Below are 21,272 nucleotides of genomic sequence, written 5' to 3'. Positions count from 1 at the left end.
ACCCTTTGTAACAAAAATACTGACAATAAATACAAATTTGATATTTTATAGGATTCACAGATTCGTACGGAAAGGAGGGAGAGGACTTTCTGTTATCTTTAGCTCCTTGGATCAAATAAACGCTGATTGGCTGAGTGAGGAAGGGTTGCCAAAAAAAAAAAAAAAAAGAAATGTAATGTTAATGTTGCTCGTTCACGTGGCATCAAGAAACCACTAAATGTCAAAACATCCACAACGTATGCTAATTCATTTTATGAGCTCCGCAAGCTCTTACTTGCACATCGCATTTTCGACAGAAAAAAAAATGCGCCTTCCTCGTTAAATGGGTCCTCTCTGCGGGGAAGCCTACGTGGTTTCAGGTCGCCCAACCTAGATTGGACTGAGGCGGCTTCCGTAGCACGGTGAGTGGTCGGAGTGACGCAGAGCGCCGAACGGGCAGATCGTCCTACAGTCAAGATGGCGACATCGGAGCCGGTAAGAGGGACAAGAGATAGCTAGGGGGGGAAAAAACCTCGAATAATGTGCACGCGAAAGAGTAGCCGCGTCCTTCAGTTTTGTGCGGGGACTGCATTACGCGACCTCGTCCTCTTTTGAAAGGAGGTTCGCGTTTTTTGGCGGAACGGGTGCGCTCCGGGTCCTCGGGTGTCGGCGTGGATTAGCGTTAGCACGCACGGCGGTGTGATGGATACGGCACTGCCTGACTTTGTTGGCAGGGAGGGAGTGACTGGACGTCGTTCATTCAAACTCAAAACCGACGAGGAGCTTTAATCCGCTTCTGTGTTGTGCTCCACGTCATGCCGCGGTTTTAATCCACGACAGGCGCCTTTTAACTGCTCGTGCTGTTTTATTAGTGACGTGATTTCTTTACAATCTGGACACGTGTGGATCTAGCTCGTAGCTAGCCTCGATCGTCGCGCAAAGGGTAACTGTAAAGTTAGCTTCACCCACTGATTTCTTAGTACCGACCACAGGCTCGGGTTTTTGTTGTTTTTTTTTTTTTTTCTGTGAATTTTTGCGAATAATGGTGAAAAAAAATGTTAATGTTTTCGAGCTGGATGCTGATGTTACATTTTGAAAGTAATACTGAAAGTGTAGGACTATTAGCTGGCTTGTGTGATGGCCACGATCCCTGAAGGGGAAAAAAAAAATAAAAAATCAATAACTGCAGTGTGGATATGGTTGTTAGTCAGCTCCATCAGTTTGCTTAAAGTATATTTAATGCAGCTTGAACAGCTGGTTAGATTTAGAAATCTGTCACCTACTTTCAATAATGAGTGCATGGTCGAGATGGGACTTAATTTGAGAGGCGTAACTTAAACCATAATGTCACATTCAGGGTTTTCTCTGCCATTATGACACTTGGGAGCAGCACCCAATTGTTTGTTTTTTTCACAACACCTAAACTGCAATAGCTTCACTACAAGCTGTTTGTTATTTACACGGCAGACAATGCGTTTTAAATAAATATTTTAACGATAAGAGTAACAAAATAACGTGAAAATGCATCGTTTTTAGTCCGATAACTGCTACCACAGCACCAAAGACCTTCAGAAACAGAGTAAACCCTGATATCAGTAGAATATTAATACACCTCCGACCTGCATCAAGTCTGCGTTAACTCCTTAATGATGAGTTACACTGAGTGGATGAGTCTGACATATATATATACATGTAAAATGAATGTCTGTTGTAGTCAAAGAAGATATTTGATTTGTATGTGTGTGTTTGTCTTCTCAGAAAGCAGCGGAAACTGAAGACCAACCAACTGAAACTCAGGTTGTTGCAAATCCTGAGCAGTATATCAAACATCCCTTGCAAAACAAGTGAGTACCAAACGGACTAGGGATCGACCGATATGGCTTTTTCAGGGCCGATACTGATTATTGATAATTAAGGACACCGATAACCCTATATGTGAAACTGATATACATTTGCAGTAAAAAAATATATATATATGTATATATATATATGTCAAAATTTGGAATAACAAATTCTTACACAAAACTTAATTCAATGACTTTAAATGGATAAATGCTTCCACTACATAATCTCATTATGAAGGTATATTGCAATCTGGGCTATTTAGTGTCCCCACTCTGTTCTGCTGCGCTGTGTGTCTGAGTGTGCGACAGCTCCACCCTTCACGATACACAGAAGGGCAGCAGCACAGAAATGATCAGAGCTGCTCTCCCCAGACAGTAGTAGGAGAAACATGGGATAACGAGCCGTTACGGTGTGGGACGAACTTTTATGAAACACGTGTGTTGTTAAACTGTTAAAAAGAGAAGGCAAATATGACACGATTGTGGTGTTTTTGCAACTTCAGCGTAGAGGACTGTCATGTTTGTAACTTCTGCCGTGTCTACCATTTTACCTTTTGAAACGGTCCTCTGGGCTGCTGAGAACTTATCTGCCACTGAAGCGAAGCCAGCTTCTTCTGTGGCGGAGAAGTTCTCAGCGTTTATTGGTTACACCTCGAGTAACAGCCAATCAGATAAAACTGAGGGCGGGACATTGCTTAATGACCACAGAGTGGTGACTACCGACTGAGAGAGACGCTGCATCAGAGCCAAAGCAGTGCATTTTTTTTTTTTTTTTTTTTTTTTTTTTTATCATTATCAGTGAATTAAAAAAAATAATAATACAGATAATCGGGAAATGCTAAATATATGTTCCGATAATCGGTCGACCCCTAAAACAGACGCTGTGTTTGACAGGATACTGGCAGGAATCTGGCGAGCCAACATGAACCATGATAAAGTGTTTACATTTAAGTATTTATGATATATTACAGGTTTTTTTTGTGTCTTATTTTAGGATGGCTTTCATATTCAAAAGCTGGGCTACAGCTATCGATTATTTCCATTATCAGTCGATTATTCTTCTGGTTTACTCAATTCCTTGTATGATCAGAAAATATTGAAAAACATCTACCAGTGTTTCCCAAAGCTCCAGGTGCAGCCTCAAATGTTTTGTTCTGTCTATCTAAATGACTAATTGAAGATTAGGACAGCTGGAAAAGAATCAACTAATTGATTAATCAACCAAATTGTTGCAGCTCTTATAAATAACTTTCACATTATTGAAGGTTTTTATGGTATTATGCAACAAGTCCTGCAGTGCTGCTCTGTGCAAACCTATACTGCTGTTTGTAAAGGCCTAAAAGTGTTTTCATTCAAAATTAAGCATCTGGCACACAAGAATATAACACAGTTGCAACATGAAAGCAGTGGGACTGAGGATAATTACTGAGGAGGCCCCTAATACTCAGTCTAACTGCTCTGCGACATGCGAATTAGCTTCTGTAGTCACTCAAAAGGTGTGTGTACTGACAAATGCCTCATAAACCTGTGCTCTCTGTTAATCTGTCATATTTTTAGCACCATATTAAGCCTAATTGGCAACAAAATTGCTCCGCATCATCTGGTGGATACTTGCCTTTGGTTGAAGTATGCTATGACAAAAAAAACTTTTTTTTAATTTTTTTTATTTAAAATGATTTATAGTTAGATGGTGTGATGTAGGTGGAGTCTGTGTTCAGGTTTAACTCTGAATGAAGAGTTCTGCTTCCTGTTCCGCATGTTAGTGGCGTGATTGTTCCTCACTATTGTCCTTTTAGAAGTGTTATCACAGTTTTGTGGTGGTGACGTCCTATTCAGGAGCTTTGTGCAGTCGGTTTGGGGAACGCTGACTAGTTCACTTAGCAAGTCACTTCTAGGCCATTCTGCTTGTTCAGCCCAGCCTCAGGGGTCAAGGTTTGTCCAGGTCTGGCCCACATTATCCTGCCAATCTGTTTATAGGCACTCGGATTTGATCTGAGCATACTGTGCTTCATGTATTCTGCTGTAACATCCTCGATGGTGGACGTCTCAGTTAGAGGCCGAGGTGCCTTCACTTCTGTCTTAGTGAACAGCTGTTTTTCACTGTGAAGAAGTCCTGGCATGTTGGATTGTTTCAACTGTGCGGTTTATTATTCTTTACAAATATAGTACATGTTGTAACATATCTTGCGTCATTAGCTGTTAGCTGTAGTAAACTTTGTTCCTTAATGAAAGATGGACTTGATTTGGATAAATGGGGTGTCAGTTTGGCAAAAAGATTAAATATACTACAAATGTGTATATTGTATAATATATTCTTTTAGTTCAGCCCGCTCATTCACTCAGAGTTATTTAGACACCTGGGGAGACTTACCTCACTGCTCCTTTTCGTAATGTGTGAAACTCAACCTGCAGAGACATTATCTTGCTTGAGATTGGCAGCACAGCACTATTTATATTTACTTTTACTTCGTCACCAGTTGCGTTTTACAGTGGTGAGTTGAGGGGAATCCATAGATGGACCTGAACAGGCTGCACATCTGTTACTCAGCTGATGATGATCACGTTCAAGTTTCAAGTCATGTAACAGGATTTTTATGCGGTGCTGACTTTAAGGGAAACCAACAGCTCCCATAATGTAAGAAAAACACATTCAGTCGCTGAAAACCTTTCTGCTGGGCAAATTGAATAATATAGACTACTGTGGTAAAGAGGTTAAAAAGTAATCCAAAAAAACCCCACCAATATTATTTATGCTTATGCTTTTTTTCCAGACATGGATGTGGCTTTCTTAAAGATAATAATGGATGAAGGTGCTGTAGAAATATGACTTTGAAAAAGAAATGCCAAGATCGTCTGGTGAAAGATGAACCTGCAGTTTCAGCCAAATAAAAGTACATCCTGCCTGATTACTTTTAATTATGGTTAACTAAATAATGGTTGATACTGATACCAGTATTTGCGAATACAAAAATTCAAAAACAATATATCAGCTAGTACATCCTTTACTTTTATTTGTGTTTTGTGGCTGTGATATGAACTACTTTAATATAAGATCATGTTTTTGTACCTCAAAACCAGTATGGCATTTCTGTATTGTGAGTTCATGTTACTTATTTGTTGCCATGTACACTGATACAGATGTATACATATTTGCAAGCTAATATTTGGCCTGAAATGATCATTTTAGCTCTGATGAAGTCTTTCTCTATAAACAGATATCTGCATATGATTGCAGAATCTGTAGGCAACAGGACAAGGTTTGGTGTTGGAGCCTTTTGGGGTTTGTGAGTCTGACTTGTATTGATGTGTGGTGGTTTTAAACTGTTAACTGAGTGTAAATGGGCTACTTATGAAATAATCTATCGTAGATGTTGTCTCTCAAATCCTTTCTTGCATCTCAAGTTGCTAATTGGACTGTAAACAACAACCGGCACTTGGAAAAGGAAGTCTTTTGCACTGGCTGCACCGTTACTTCCGAAATATTGGTTGTTGTCCCCAGAGGCTAAATTATCGTCTCACCAACTGCCTGTGGGCTCCAAGATTGCTAATGAAGAGCCTGAACAACCTCTGAACATTTAAAATTCAACATTAACTCTCTTGTGGCATCAAGACAGCCACGTTTTTACACAAACATAGTTTTTAAAATATATTCCTGAACAGAAATATCTTTATTTAGACGTTGTTGTTTTTTTTTTTTTCATGCGTCATGTTTTAGTCTAGACATGCTCCTTGTACCATCGTCAGCTCATTAAATGTTGCTCCGCCTGTTACTCTGTTTGTGCTTGTTTAGTGTCTTCATTAGTGGATCCTTCGTTTCAAAACACAAGCCCACATTTCGCCACAATAGCTACCCTCTTTGGCAATACAGTCCACCACCGATGTCTGTGAAACAGGTTAATTGGATTAGGATTTTAAAGGCTTCAATAGTTGGTCTGCATCATATTAGTGTGACAGAATTTTGTGGCAGATGAGGAGCGGGGCCCTCAGGAAATCCACCACTGACTTGACCAACTGTCTGATAAATTTGTACATCCCATGGCTAGACATTAATTCATGCAATGTTACCTGTGGGTTCACCAGAGGATCCACGCTTGTGTTTAGTCCGTCCACCCACCCTCCCCCCCCCCCATCAGTGTTGTGTAATAATGTGTGTCAGTGGAGTTGCTACATGGCACGTTACATACGTTTTCATCCTATGCTTTGGCGTTGCTTCACAAGCACAATATCTGCGTTGGTGGTACGTGGGTGGGGTTGATGTCAGAGTTGTATGCAGCGGGGGGCACGGGGTTCGGCTGATGTCCTCTCACTGCCCCCATCCGTCCCCTGAGAGCCCCTCCCCTCCTGGGAATAGATGAAAGAATAACAGCAGCCATCGTAAACAAAGGCTGCATTTGTAGTGCTGGTGATGGCTGGCTCACTCTGTTCTCCTGTATTAGCATGCATGCTTTTGTAACTAGCTGCTATTGTGAAACGGGGTGTATATCGGTTATTAAGACCGGGTCTGTTTTTTTATATACATTAGCAAAACAAAGTAAAAGCCTCTCAAACATTCCTCATTCTACTGAGATTAAAAACTTCCCTGATTTGTTTTTTCTTCCAAAAAGTAATGGCATTGCTATTGTAAACGACAGAAATAAACTTAATTGTCTGTCATTTTTCTGCTGCCTTGTGAACACTTATGAATCTTGTCTTTTCCTCCCTCAGATGGGCCCTGTGGTATTTCAAAAACGACAAGAGCAAAAGCTGGACGGAGAACTTGCGTCTCATCTCCAAGTTTGACACAGTGGAAGACTTTTGGGCGTATGTTTTTCAGCGAATTTTCTTGTGCAATTATGATTTTGTCAATATATAGGAGTGTATAAGCGTTTAAAAGGAATTACCTGTTTAATTGCACTCTGATACACATGAAAACAAGAAGGAAAATCTTGAAGCCAAAATACTCTTGAAACAGCGTCAACATTTTTGAATGAACGTAGAATTCTTCACTGTACCATCTTTCTGAACTAATGAAGCTCGTACTGTTATAGAAGCCAATACTCATGTTGGAATCCACCTTTCTGTGTTTCTTCCAGATTATACAACCACATACAGCAACCAAGCAAACTGGGCTTTGGCTGTGATTATTGCTTATTTAAGGTCAGGCAAAAAAAAAAAACGAATCAATTTTATTGAAGTAAATACAGTTGTTTTCTCATTTGAGTCTCACTTTAAATTAATTGTTGTTGCTTTTTTTGTTTGTTTTTTAGAATTAAGTGTTTAATAGCTGTTTAATTTTGTGTCAGGATGGGATCAAGCCGATGTGGGAGGATGACAGGAACAAGCTGGGGGGTCGATGGCTCATGACTCTCAATAAGCAACAGAGACACAACGACCTTGACCGCTACTGGATGGAAACGGTAAGACAACTGTTTTGTCTTTGCTTCTCTACAAAACGAATCAGCATTGTCATATGTTTCTCCTGATGGATTTATTAAAACATAATAATATAATTAATATTGGGTATCACGTATGTGTTTTGCAGCTCTTGTGTTTAGTCGGTGAGTCATTCGATGAGGCAAGTGAAGATGTGTGTGGAGCTGTGGTCAATGTCAGACCCAAAGGTGACAAAATAGCCATCTGGACGAGCAACTGCCAAAACAGGGATGCCATCATGACGATAGGGTGAGTTGTGAAATCACATTGCTCATAATATACAGTCACTTGCCACTTTATTAGGTAACTGGTTGAACACCTGTTTGCCTTCAGAACTGCCTTGTTTCTTCTTAACAAAGATTTGACAAGGTGCTGGAAACATTACTGTACCTTTTTCCTATGTTACCAAAATACTGCACATACTCTAGGTACTGGAAATTAAAAAAAAAAAATTCAGTAGTATTGGTATCGAACATAGACTGTATATAAAAGTGGACGTAGCTTCTGGGTCCCAAAAGTGAAGCCACACCGAAGTGCATTAAACTGCAATACCACCGAGGGCCACTAGGGGCTGGCTCCCAAAAATATCTGGCGACAACAGACTCCCATTCAAAAAGTGTAAAAGTCTCTCATGAAATACAAAGTCAGTTTTTTTTTCCCCCACAAGTCGTAATGGTATCATTCGCGAAGTCCATGCCATCTCATCAGTGTCCCAGTAATTCTTCCAAAAATAGTTCAATCATTAATTAGAAATTTGTCCTCAAAAAGTGTTATATTTGGGGCGTGTCTGTTTGATTGATAGCCCTGTGGTGCAGACAGCTTTTCTATGTAGGTGAGCGGATATAGTGTCTTCAGGTTCTAAATCAGATTCCCCCGCTCGCTCTTCCAAATATTGTCACTTCTGGCTTGAAATACTGAGATAGCGACGGCGGAAATGCAGAACAATTCGGCTATTGATTGCCCCTTGGTTGTAGTGAGCGATTATTTGAGTTACTGATGCCTTTCTGTCAGCCTGGACCAGTCTGGCCATTCTTGTCTGAACTCTGCCATATACAAGGCATTCTTACCCAGAGAAACCCCTCTCACTGGATGTTTTCAGATCATAAAGATGGCTGAATATCCTAGTATATCAGCAGTTTCTAAATTTTCAAACCATTCTGACTGGACCAACAACCACGTGTGGGTGTACTGTATTCATAGTAAAAGATACTTACTCACCACTAGATGGTGACATGAAGTTAAACATAATTCTTTACACGGCATTCAACTTCCATCTTGTGTTTCCACAGGCAACTTTACAAAGAACGTCTGAGCATCCCCACCAAGGCCATCATCGGCTACCAGTCACATGACGACACGTCCAGTAAGAGCGGATCCACCACCAAGAACATGTACTCCGTTTGAGAAACTTCCGCCCCTCATTTCAACTTGCGGTAGATTTAAACAATTACCAATCTGCATCATCACATTAATTTTTGAGTTGTCAACTACTATAGTGTCCTTTCCTTTAATTGCAAAGAGAGTTGTTCATGGTATGTACAGTTGGAGCTTCCCCCGAACACAAGAGGTCAGTGGAGCGAGAGTTATAAACAGGGAGGTGGCTTGAAAGGAGAACAGTGTCTGGCTCGTGATGTCAAACGTGAGCAAGAGAACATAAATTATTTCCTTTTGAGAGTTGACGAGTTCTGTGATTAATACCAATACCTCACCGAGTTTAGCTGAGAACAAGCTCTTTTCTTTTTTTTCTTTTTTTTATTCTTGATGAATTTGAGTTGCAAAAAAAAAAAAAAAAAGAGTTTAAGGCCTTGTATTTTTTTTCACTCCATATAAAAAATGTTTCTCACTTCACAGGAACTCTACAGTAGACAACTTATCCTCAGAACAATTTTTTAAGGGCAATTTTAACTTGAGATCTCCTGAAGTGTTAAGCATGACTCTGGTTTTCAGATGCACCAGCTTGAAGAATCGACAGTATCTTATGGTTTGTAAAAGACTGTGGTCACACTCCAAAGTATATGGATTTGGATTTAAGGCCACTTATTGTTTCAGCCATGCTGGAATTGTGGGATATTGCTTGTAGTACTTTTGGAACTTTTTTTTTTTTTTTCTTTACCCTTACATTTATTTATAATGTATGCATTGCAGTTACTTAGTTGAAAGACAACCATGGAAAAAACATTATTTTTTTTGCATTTTTGTTATTAAGGTTAATAATGTGGACTACTGCATATAAATGACATTTTTTACAGTGTACCATACAGTAAAGATGCTGACAGAATTAGGTGTGCTTTTCACTGTTTTCTTCCTAACAAAAACTGTAGATAATGTCGCACTCCTCTCTTGGTTGATGCGAAAGAAAGATGATATTCATTGTGAAATGATTTTGCTCATAATGTATCTTTATTATCTGTAATTCCAGGATGTATATTACCTTCTTTCAAGTAAAGGTTAAGTGCTTTGCATTAAAACCAAAACCGCCATGTCTCAATTTGTGAAAATGTTTGGTTTCACTGTGAAGTTTGGCACTGAATCGTGTCAAACAAAACCTGCAATAACAGATTTTCGTTTCATAATTTGGGAGCACATGATGTGTGAGGACACGACACTGATTTATCACTCTTAATATGGCTAACATGTTAACAAAATGTTGCTTATTTACAACATTCAGCAGTTACAGAGCAGCAATCATTTGGAGTCATTTGGCTAAGTGTAATATTTACTGTTTTAACTTGAACTTTTTCATGTACAATAAACTGAAATTCATTATACAGCTCCCTAAAGTTGAAGCCAACAGCAGTTTTAAGTGATAATTCTCTGAACACTTATTATTTGGACAATAAGATTTACATTATTTTGTTTTTAACACTATATCACTTGACAGATTATAAAAATACAGTTTTGCCACTTTAAATGTCCTGACACTGGGTTTCAAGTGGCATTTTTCTATGACATTGAATATTCATAATGAAAGTGACAGTCAAATTTAATCCTTAAGAAATCATAACTCTTATTACAAGAGTGTCATACCAATAAATTCAGCTAGTCCTTCAGTTATGGTGCTGCATGAAGTCACCTTTTTCTGACTATGCACGCACTTCAAACCGGTAAAGACAGAAAACACTAACCTGTTCTAACTTCAATTCAACACATTGTCCTGGATTTACATTTACACTCTGCAATTACTGTCGCTGATGCACACTGAAATATTTGACACCACCATGGATACCGACGACACCTATAAAAAAAATTCCCCTTGGGGATTAATAAAGTAAATACCTACCTACCTATCTACCTATCTACCTACCTACCTATTGTGAAGCCAACACCAGTGTTTCTGGATCTGCAAGTGGAGGTGATGACATATGATGTCTTTACTGTGAGTAAAGCATCAAAACTCCTTTTCTGGACGTCACTCAGTGCTAACATTCCAGTCAAACAGGATTTTGTGGCGTGATGGGGACTTGGCGTGTCTGAAATGCTGTACTGCAAAGTCCTCCACCCTTCTGGTAAACCCTTTGGTAAAAAAGTCAAATCTGTGTAACAGCACAGTAACAAGACTTGTAAGTTTGTAAATTGGTCATGACTTTATTCAAATGCAATAGCTTTTTGTCGTTGCTCGATCTATTAAACAAGCTCAATGTTAAGCTAACATCAGTGAGATTTGTAAAAAATGTAGATTACTTGTGTGTTTAACCTAACATTTAAAAAAAAAAAAAAAGGTTGTTGCACAAAGTTTGATATAAATAATGTGTATCAGTTTGACATTTCAGGTTAGTTGTTCTGTTGCCAAAGTACCTAAATGACTTTAACAAAAGTACAATCCAGCTGATATGTTTTGTTCGTCTGCTGTACGTGGTTTGTTTCAATAAATAATGAAGGATTTTACCTAAAGAATAGAAATGCCCAGGAAGGAAGATCATACAGTTTTAGGCAACAGTATCAAGAGGATGGAATAAAAGTGGTTATCATTCAAAATAAATCAATCCGGAGCTGATTAAAAAAATACATTATTGTTCCTTCAGCCACAGTATTGACAGATGTCACACTCCATTCATCGTCACTGCTTGTGTGTCTCAGCTGGACCCTGGTGGCCTTATATCAGGACATGTTTATGATCAAAGGCTTTTCTTCACCTCGTTTACTCAACAGATTTGAAAGCATGAAGGAAGAGAAGAAGAGAAACTCCACGGCGTAGCTGAGCTCAAACAGCTCCAGGTTAACGCTCAGCATCCACTCAAATATGGCAGACAGGTGAACGTAAAAGTACTTGTCCTGAGCAAACAGAACAGTGTCTGAAGGTTTTCAAGTTAAGGATGTATGGAGCAGTTATGGTGGCAGTTAGAAGCATCAGTGGTGAATCACTTGGAAAAAAAAACGTCATAACGGATCCTGAACAGAATCTAAATCACATTAAGACCCCTGAGGACAAACAGCCTGAACACTTTCATGACAACTAAACAGAAATTTATCAGGGAAAAATACGCTTTTATCTTGAGTCAACTGGGCTTGAAGAAGTGTTTTGGAAGGTAAATGGACTGCATTTATACACTGGTAGCCACTATGTAAAGCACAATGCAAGTTTGGCTCGCTGTCACTCAATACCTCTAGACAGACCATGAGCTGGATGAGAATCTTCACAGACATACCTTCAGCCCAGTGCAGTGGGTTTAATCTCCACGTCATTTTATTTTGAACATGTCTGATTCTTCAAAATCATGAATTACATTCAGTAAAATACAATTTATTTTTAATAATATGTGGTAATTTGTGATGACATTTATTCTTACTACATGGACATGACTGCTTTTTTTGGCCAACTCTTATCATCCTGAAGTACAGTACCTCATGTACTCACACAGCCAAGTGTGTATGTATGTATCTACAGTATGTAGATACTGTACGCACTTTTGATTTGAGCCATTAGATTCGGTCCCTAGCGATGCAGTGTACATCCACAGTTAGTCTCAACTAAAAATCAAACCCTAACTTGCTCCAATAGAGGACTAATGTTGCATCTTTCTGTAGATTCGACTTCAGACGTATGAGTGTGAAGAGTAATGCGAAGCTGAGAGTTACAGGAAAACGACAGTTAAAGATTAATGTGGCTAGAAATGGCAGGAATGTGTATCGGCTTTTGTCGTGGACTATTGTGGCCAGTCCCACTTTGTAAACAGAGCAGTAGACCGGATACAAACATGGCACAGCAGGGCAGTGGTGGTACAGAGCAGCTGGAGAGTCTAACTCACATAATGAACCCTACCCACTTTACTGTCATTTACCCTCATTTACCAAACACAAACTCACTAGACACCTGTGATCATGGCTTTTTCAACGATACCTTGAACCGAAAAGTTTGACTAATACTTACCACACAAAATACACAGCTGTTTTAGCACCTAGATTTCTGAAAGGATACAGCAGATGGTCACAATGGTTTGAACCACAGTGGAGGTGATGCGAAACGGGTAGAGAACCCTTTCATATCCTGTCAGCACACACTTCCCTGTCAGCGCAGTCAGCAGGACAGTGTAGAAGCAGATGCACAAGAAACTGACGGCAGCTCCAAGGTAGTGAAGGAGGGACAGGTGATGTGGCTGTGGAAGACGGTCAGCAGTTTCCAGAGTTAACAGATGATCAGATATTTTAAATCAGGGCAGAAGACTGTTAAATGTGTGTACTCAGTATATATACTATGAAACTATTACCTGATTCAAACCAGCAGTGTGGAGTGGAATAAAATGATGAAAAATTGGTTTTTCATTGGAGAGACTTTGGAAGTATTTGGATGGTTTGTTTGTTGTTGTTGTTGTTGTTGTTGTTGTTTGTTTTTGTTTGTTGTTGTTGTTGTTTTTTTGGGGGGGGATGTCAGTTCATAATAATACATTTTGTTAATCAAAAAATGCAAAAAATGACTGCGTGAGTGGTATTTGTGGTCCAGAATAAAACGATATTTAGTGCTGATGCTAATATTTGGTCTTTACTATTTTTCATTATTATTACTCAAGTAAAACTTGTACTAATGTTACAAACTATGGAGAAGGTATAATAACTTTATTGCTTATATGACAACATAAAGCAAATAGTTATCCACCTTTGTTTGCTCTTTCTGCACAGGCGCAAACAGTTGTTCAGCTTAAATATATGATAAAGGTTTGTCAGAACTCACTGCTTTGAGATAAAGGTCTCTCACAGATATGCGCCCCTGACTTTGTGAAGTTAATGAAGCAATTTAATCAACATTAATTAAACTAATTCAAACAGTACATTGTGAAGAACTTACATTACAGTTTCCAGCTGCGAATGCCCCCATGGCTGCCACCAAACCAAAGACCACCGCAAACTTGCTCAGCATGGAGTGACAAGCATGTTTCTCCATTATATGAGCATGGTGGAATATACAGAACAGCAGAACTAAAGAGGAGATCAGAGTCAGAGTTGGTATGATACTGTATATCGTGTATAATGAATGTAGGAGGTCGATTTTGAGCTAAACTCACACAGAAAGGACCCAGCATTGATTGTGGCTGTAAAAAGGGAATTTTCTGGTGGGTTGGTTCCACTTGCACTGAAATCACATAAGTTCAGTGAATTATGTCTCACTATTTATTTCCAGGGAAAAGGACGAAGTGAAAGTAAGTTTTACCTTATGGTGGGAACAAGGCAACATCCATTCGAGTGATTCCTCCCGCAGTAGTTGATAACACTCCTGAGAACAAATCAATGACAGTGTGGAGAGTCCATCATTATTCAATTGTTAGTAGTAAAAACAAGACAATATTGAAGCAGCAACTCACCATTCAGTTTTTTTTTTCTTTATTAATTGCAACACAAAAAGACAATCAACTAAGGGAATAACACAAAGACGATAAGAGCAGTCAATACAGTTACAGGTTGTGTTAGGTGTTGTTTGAGTTGATGTTAATATGCAGTTGTTGTTGGCGTAGTTCTGAAGCAGCAACTCACCAGTCATGAAGGGAGCACACGTGATTGTTGGCGATGGCCAGGCCATATCTGGAAATAGAAAAGAAAATAAATACTATTGAGACAAAATATCTAAATTTTGTCATGATATTCTTAATTCCACAGGAGTTACCATTCAAACTACTGTCTGGTAGTTGGTTAATTAACACAAAAAACATTATCTTCCACTCAGAATAAAGGTAGATAAACTCTAATAAACCTATGACAGCATTAAACCACCAGGAAGGAGAATAACTGCCCACCAACCTCCAATGATTTCATTGTACCTGTCTTTTAACTACAATCTGTAGAATTAATTCGGAAACAAAGCTACTGGATAGCTGAATAATAAACATGTATTGTACATTCCTGTCTCAGGTAGCAGCAATTTGATGAATAATATTCAGTTTTTACATTTCTTGACAATCCGGTATGCACACCCTGCAGCAGACAAAACTAACCAGGTCACATATTTCAAGGCAGGGAAGGCTTGATGTGGTAATGGTAACTCTGATGTGGACTACACTTTTCACAAACAGCAAACATATAGAGCTTAAATATTACTATGAAAGAATGCAAAAAGCATGTGAGGCAGAAATAGTACAATGCCATCTTTTAATTTCTGGAATCTCAATGCCCCGAAGAAAGAATATGTAGTTCAAGTATTATACTTATCAGGAGTGACATTATCAGGAAAACCTCAAACACATGATCAGTGTTAAACCAAAATACTTCAGATGTGAAAAACACAGTTATATTTACTATCTTATTAAGAATGCTCACAAGGCTTAAAAACTAAGGTTAACTTGGCACCGTAATGACAGCACACAAGCAAAGCAAGTTGTACTTTTAAAAACAAACTGTTCTAATAGTTTAACCAGCATGTGAAGACAAAGGAGAAGGTGTGAATATCTGGTAAACTTACACACTCCATGTTCCAATGAAGGACACCAGGGAGAGGGAGATGGGGAAGATAATCCAGAGCACCATGTCTCAATGGTGAGGAAGAAGAGTAACAAATGCAATTAACGATTCCTTAAGTCCACGAGTCTTCAAAACATTCAAAGGCAGACCTCTTCCAGGGTTTGTAGATTCCTCATTGAGTCAGCCTCATATCAACATATGAGAATTATGAGAACTATAACAAAATGTAATCCGATCCCCGTGTGATATAATTCAGATCCTTTGAGCAATAACACTGTTGTAGTTAGTTTAGTTTTCCACCATCCAGAGTACAACCCTACTTTTATGGGACTATCCCTCCCTCTCTCTCTCTCTCTCTCTCTCTCTCTCTCTCTCTCTCTCTCTCTCTCTCTCTCTCTCTCTCTCTCTCTGCCGCTCCTTTGGAGCACCACCTACCTTACATTGTCAGAACAAATGTTGGGTAACATGGGGTTGAACTTCTTGACACTCTAACAGTGTTTGTTTTATTCCAAAAAGATGTTATTCATCTTAAACCAGCCACAGTTTTTTTTTATATATACAAGACTATTGATGTGAAATATGAACTCTGCAAAGTAAATGTTTGTATATGTGCACAATCTTGGATTTTAAGAATACTTCCTTAAACATATGAGGTTGGAGACTGGTGCTATTGTTACGAAAGACATGCTTTGAATACTTTAAGTGATATGCTTTTTTCCCCCTGTCATTTACTAGTGGAAAGTAACAAAGATGTTTACTGAGACAGATAGTAGAGCAGGTTTCCTACCTTGCATTGCACCTGTCTCCATTGGTGCGTGGATGTGAGTATGAATGGGAGGCAAACTGTAAAGTGCTTTAGGACCACTAAGGTAAAAAGGAGCTATATAAGTGCACACGATTTACCGTTAGGTTTATATACATGTGTAAAATATGATGCAGCAAAATTTCAAATACAGGAGTTTTATTTGTTTTTGAGAATCATATTTTTTTATGTGATTACTAAAGTGGACTAAATGATCTGACTTCCTCCACAGCTGCTATTGTTTGGTATTTTGATTAAAAAAAAACAAAAAAACAAAAAAACAAAAAACCTGGGGACATTGGGCTTATGTTCTCAAAATGTATGTCTGTGAAGTTAAGATAATAAAAAAAATAAAATCTATTATTAATGTTATTGCCCCAAAGGCACGCTTAAAGCCAATTAGTCCCTTTTTCTGACCACACAATAATGAACTATTTTATTCTTCATGTCTTTTCACTTACTTTGGTCTCTCACAACCAATAAATTACTTTGGTTTCACTGATAAAATGAACAATAAAAAGAAACAGATTTGAAGTCTGAAGCCTGATCAGGACCATCTACCACATGACGTCCTCATTTTCAAAACAAACAAAATGGCGGCGCACATGAGATGGGGTCTCCGCCAGTTGTTTCGGGCAAGAAATGCGGCTCAATTTAGGTTTGAACCTCCACAGTCGTGACATATCGTTTTGTAGACATTTGTACTACTGTTATGACGAGTTGTATATTGTGTGTGAAGCATAAACGTTGCATATGGACGCGTGGTTGGAGATGATCATTTTATCCGGCTGCGTAGCTAACTAGCAAACTGCGACATGAGGCATTGTTTAGTTACTTCAAACTTAATCCCATCCGTCTGTAGAGGAGTTAAGATTTTAAACGAAGTGGTTGAGTCATTTTTTTTTTCACTTTCTGTCGGCTATGATTTCATGTGTTTGTCCTTCCCATCAAAAGCATGTGATTTATCTATGAGCTAGCGGCTAAGTCACGTGTTAAACTCTTATGATCTGTTGGATGATTAATCGTCTTTGATAACAACATGATCCCTTCGTAGACTCGCACTTTAAAACCCCGAGCAAACAGCCGACCTCAATATTTGTTGTTGCTTTCGTTCGTTAACACTGCCTTTAATATATTGAACCGTGTCTCGTTAAAAAATGAATGAGTTCAAGTCCTCAGATGATCTCACAAAATTTTTTTTTTACGTTGAAAGGTTTCCAGATCAGATCAAGAGTTCATACCGCTCACAGTCCACCAGCCTTCAGGAGAGCTTCAGAAGAGTTCAGCCTAAGTCCTGGTCAGGTCCCGCACACCTTTCAAGTGAGACACCATTGTTTGGACACCTTACCGTGCCCACCTACATTCTTTGTTATTTTTATTTATTTATCTTGTTCTAACTCATCAGGACGATGATACTGCCGTGAAGACAAGAAAATAAACATAAAACGTGACTAAGCATTTGTTTTTAATGTCCTTCAGGAAGACACCTGTCCATCCAGACTCAAGACACTCCAAACCCCAGAAGCTTGAAGTTTCTCCCTGGTAAACCTGTGCTGGGAAGTGGGACGCTTGACTTTCCTTCCCCAAGCACAGCTGGATCTTCATCTCTGGCCAGGTTGTGTGTTTACAATTGACATTTTGAAGGCAGCATTTGAAGTGTTTCCAGGTTGTGGGAGGCAGAAATTATAATCAGTTTTGGACAAGCTCTAATGCAAGAAAAGCATGTGTATAGATTGCATGTGTCTTGTTCAAGAAAGACAGACAGACAGATAGACTTCATTGATCCCATGGGGTGCATTGTTGCATTATAGCAGTGGAATCACCAATCAATTAAGAATAACAAGAAAATAAAAGAGATGTTCACAACTAGATTTGGAACATAGGAGAAAAATTGTACAATGTATACTCCAAAAAGTTATAGTAATGAATAAGACAAAAAATAACTATAAAAAACAGATGAGCAAAAATAGCAAATAAAGACTCTTTTGGAAAATGAAGAATAGGCTTTGCCAAAACATTGAAGTACATGCATTGGAGATATGAGGATGTGGCTTTCCAATATTTGTGACTTTAGTTTCTGACAGTGACGGTGTTGCTTGGTTTAAGAGTACATACAGTCAATGTGACAGTTGTACATGTTGAAAATTACATTGTGGTTGTTGTCATTAAAATAACTGACTGCATCAATGCCCTATGTGGATGGGATGTTTTGTTTGCTGATACACTTTGTCTTATCTCGAGTCCGTGTCACAATCACTAAAGACACTAAAATGACTTCACTCTGTCATAACGTGTTTTTCATTCTTGTTAAACGATAACATGATAACATGTTTCTTTCAGGGACTTGTTTGAGATCGAAGGAGTAAAAAGTGTGTTCTTTGGCCCCGACTTCATCACTGTCACTAAAGTAAGTATTCTTACAGCTTGTCTCTGTGTTTCTATTCCTTTGAAATCTTTGCGGAGAGATAACACACGAGAGGTTTATTTTCCTGTCAGATGGATGAGGACGTGGAGTGGACAGACATTAAGCGTTATGCTTTGGAGGCCATTGCAAAGTTCTTCGAGAGTGGTGACCCGATTACAACAGGGGCAGTGCACCATGAAAGCAGTGAGTATGCAGTGTGTTTATATGCAACTGCTTAACTGTATAATATTTTCACGTTTTCTATTTCCTTTACCATAGGTTTTTCTGAAGATGATGATGATATTGTGTCTATGATAAAGGAGCTTCTGGACACCAGAATCAGGTACAAAACGGTTATCTTTCATTATAGACTATGTTTGTCTGTTGCAGCTGGATAACTCATTGTGACAGTTTATTGTATATTATATATTATCTCAATCATAATTAAATATTCCTTGAAGATATTTCTTTACTCTGCATTCACAAAACTGATGTTGACAGTGTTTTAAGAGACAGTTTTGACATAACAGTCTTAATCTGTTTGTCCTTTGTTCTGCTTCGTTCTGTACTACTTGATATGCCACGCTCACTGACAAGGCCTACAGTGCAGGAAGATGGAGGCGATGTCATCTTCAAGGGTTTTGAGAATGGCACAGTCAAGTTGAAGCTGGTTGGCTCCTGCACAGGATGTCCCAGCTCTACAGTCACGCTGAAAAACGGCATCCAAAACATGATGCAGTTTTATATCCCTGAAGTGGACAACGTGGAGCAGGTGATGTCATCTAATCATTTATTTGACAGGGACAGATTGATCAACAGAAAAATGAACCAGAGTTAAACCCTTTAGGCTTATTTTCATCTTTTGTCCCCAACACTTTCTTAAAAGGGCTCCCGAAAATTAGAATAGAATAATTTATCACAATCAACACATACAGATGATTCATACAAACTAATACTCAAACCAATACAATACAACCATGATTAAGGAAATAAAGTGCATACGAGAAAAGATAGAAAATAATCAGGATACGTTTTTTTTGTAGGGTTTGTTTTGTTTTTGTAGAATAGCAGAGATTTGTTCATTTCTTCTTGTTCTGAGACAAAGTTTCACTGTTGATCTCATTCTGCGTTTCAGAAGATGCTTAATAGATATGTAACTCATTATATGCATTGAACAGTGATGCTATTTCACTTAAATTCTTTCTTTTGGACCCTCAATGTTAAGAATTGAAAACAGTCATTTCTTGGATCTGTGGGTGAAGTTTTTCAGCTTTGCCAATTCAATTTGAATGAAAGGAAGAAAAAGAAGCAAAGATCTCCTTATTTTGAAATCCATTTCATTTATTTGTTCCTACACAGCGTTGAGTTTTTGTCAGGGCTTGAAGCATGTTAAATATGTATGTTTTATGTCTAAAATAGCATTTTGTCCATTGTCCTTTTTGTACAGGTGGAAGATGAAGTGGATGAAATCAATGCAAAGGTTTTCTCAGAGCTTGAACGCAAATTACACGATTAAAACCTTCCTCGACCAACACACTCACAAACTTTGTGAGAAGGAAAGTTTCAGTGTAAAAACAGAGCCATGCGTTATTTCCACAAATTACCATTTCACATTGTAATAATGAAGCGATAAATACTTTCCTGCTATGTTGTTTGCATACCTGTATACTGCTGTAATTTATGTGTACATACTGTTTCCGTTACCAAGGAAAGATCATATACTGTATAAACATGTACAGAAGTTGTTCCATGTTTTCTCTCAAAAAAAATTTCCATTGTGATGGCTGCGGATGTTAAGTTGTATTTATTTCTTAGGAATATTTTATATTTTAAAAGAATATTTTCTTAAGATGGATAAATATTGTGAAAGTTCCAGTTGTTACTGTCATACACCTAATGAAACAGAACTGAACAGTTATTGGTTGTTAATCCATCAAATATAAATGAAATAAAACGGTTATTGAGGCTGCGATTACTCATCAAGCGGAAGTAGGTCCACATCTTAACAAAAAAATATGTATTCTGTATTTACTGTATGTGCTTTGTGCTGCACTCTTAAATATTTACTGTATTACATTAAAGTTCACAGTTTGAAATCAAATATTTGCTGTCGAGATCATTACCAGAATCAGATCAGAATCAGCTTTAATGTCCAGGTATGTTAACAAATACAAGGAATTTGACTCTGGTTATAACTTCAGCTTTCAGTGTGCAAAAAACAGACAGACATAAATAGACATATAAAACATAAATAGACGTATATAGAGCAAAGAAAGAAATATATACATACATAGATACACTTATTTAAATACTATTATTGTTTATTTTTTGTGGTTATCACTTGTGTAATAGAGAAAATACGCAATAAAATGTGTACAAATCACAAGAATAGGCACCTTTTTTCAATTAGAGCTGGGAACAGATCAGAGAGAAGAGCATGACAGTGATTAACTTTAAGAATTTAAGAATGACTAAGTCCTGTCTGGACATTAATCATCTGATTCTCTTGTGTTTAAGCTTGTAGAATGGAAATTTGTAATTGATTTGGCTTGGCTGTTATGAATTAATGTGGTTTCTGACGAAGTCGGAAATGTGCACTGTTTTAACAGGAATAAAATAGGATAAGACTGTTAATCCTACACAAGGGACATTTAGTCATTACTAAAGGATATAAAGTACAGCGGGGGAAAAAAAAGAATATAAATGCAATAAAAATAGAATGAAATGTGAAAATAAAACAAGTTTTATAAATTAAACATTGTACATGTGAACACAGGATGTTTTCACATTATATATAGCTATATGCAGTAACAGGAAAATGATCTCTGTCACTAAATCTTTAAATAGCTAATGATTAGAGTTGTTCGTGTGTATTTTGTTTACGCTCTTGACTCACAGGCATACGCACCACTTCGTACGCCTGGATCTGGATCTGGATCAGGATCAG

At 38.1% G+C, this 21,272-nt stretch overlaps 3 protein-coding genes across 4 annotated transcripts; 2 read left to right on the top strand and 1 right to left on the bottom strand.

Annotated features, from left to right (window-relative positions):
• The first annotated feature begins 414 nt into the window (after positions 1–414).
• eif4e1c (eukaryotic translation initiation factor 4E family member 1c) lies at positions 415–9,719 on the top strand. The gene is made up of 7 exons (XM_069144672.1): positions 415–474; positions 1,738–1,823; positions 6,528–6,623; positions 6,896–6,959; positions 7,106–7,219; positions 7,345–7,484; positions 8,525–9,719. Exons 1-7 carry the CDS (start codon positions 457–459, stop codon positions 8,637–8,639), a joined length of 633 nt encoding a protein of 210 aa, XP_069000773.1. The 5' UTR covers positions 415–456; the 3' UTR covers positions 8,640–9,719.
• On the bottom strand, positions 9,328–15,393 carry LOC138195344 (transmembrane protein 150A). Of its 2 annotated transcripts, XM_069144671.1 has the most exons (8): positions 15,121–15,393; positions 14,199–14,246; positions 14,030–14,078; positions 13,879–13,941; positions 13,733–13,800; positions 13,516–13,646; positions 12,652–12,829; positions 9,328–11,527 (listed from the first exon to the last, which is right to left on the bottom strand). In XM_069144671.1, the coding sequence occupies exons 2-8, from the start codon at positions 14,242–14,244 to the stop codon at positions 11,334–11,336; spliced, it is 729 nt and encodes a 242-aa protein (XP_069000772.1). In that variant the 5' UTR covers positions 14,245–14,246; positions 15,121–15,393; the 3' UTR covers positions 9,328–11,333. The 2 variants fall into 2 exon arrangements, with proteins under 2 accessions (XP_069000772.1, XP_069000771.1); XM_069144670.1 differs by lacking the exon at positions 14,030–14,078.
• Positions 15,394–16,490: 1,097 nt separating this feature from the next.
• LOC138195342 (NFU1 iron-sulfur cluster scaffold homolog, mitochondrial) lies at positions 16,491–20,426 on the top strand. Its single transcript, XM_069144666.1, has 8 exons — positions 16,491–16,579; positions 17,135–17,241; positions 17,401–17,536; positions 18,262–18,328; positions 18,418–18,529; positions 18,605–18,668; positions 18,923–19,097; positions 19,773–20,426. Exons 1-8 carry the CDS (start codon positions 16,515–16,517, stop codon positions 19,839–19,841), a joined length of 795 nt encoding a protein of 264 aa, XP_069000767.1. The 5' UTR covers positions 16,491–16,514; the 3' UTR covers positions 19,842–20,426.
• Positions 20,427–21,272: the final 846 nt, after the last annotated feature.

This window comes from Embiotoca jacksoni, unplaced genomic scaffold, assembly GCF_022577435.1.
Source record: "Embiotoca jacksoni isolate LCO1_2020_lvr unplaced genomic scaffold, fEmbJac1.0.p SCAF_12, whole genome shotgun sequence".
NCBI lineage: Eukaryota > Metazoa > Chordata > Actinopteri > Embiotocidae > Embiotoca > Embiotoca jacksoni.
Note: the sequence above shows the minus strand (reverse complement) of the source record. Positions and strands in the feature narration are given on the sequence as shown.

Excerpts from the sequence above, each read along its gene's own strand:
- eif4e1c (XM_069144672.1), top strand. Across the intron at positions 1,824-6,527 it reads AAACATCCCTTGCAAAACAA|ATGGGCCCTGTGGTATTTCA; the intron begins GTGAGTACCAAA and ends TTCCTCCCTCAG. Across the intron at positions 7,485-8,524 it reads GATGCCATCATGACGATAGG|GCAACTTTACAAAGAACGTC; the intron begins GTGAGTTGTGAA and ends GTGTTTCCACAG.
- LOC138195344 (XM_069144670.1), bottom strand. The coding sequence starts at position 15,185 with ATGGTGCTCTGGATTATCTTCCCCATCTCCCTCTCCCTGGTGTCCTTC. Across the intron at positions 14,247-15,120 it reads TTCATTGGAACATGGAGTGT|ATATGGCCTGGCCATCGCCA; the intron begins GTAAGTTTACCA and ends TTCTATTTCCAG. Across the intron at positions 13,942-14,198 it reads GTGTGCTCCCTTCATGACTG|GAGTGTTATCAACTACTGCG; the intron begins GTGAGTTGCTGC and ends ATTTGTTCTCAG.
- LOC138195342 (XM_069144666.1), top strand. The coding sequence starts at position 16,515 with ATGGCGGCGCACATGAGATGGGGTCTCCGCCAGTTGTTTCGGGCAAGA. Across the intron at positions 18,329-18,417 it reads ACTTCATCACTGTCACTAAA|ATGGATGAGGACGTGGAGTG; the intron begins GTAAGTATTCTT and ends TTTTCCTGTCAG. Across the intron at positions 18,530-18,604 it reads GGCAGTGCACCATGAAAGCA|GTTTTTCTGAAGATGATGAT; the intron begins GTGAGTATGCAG and ends CCTTTACCATAG.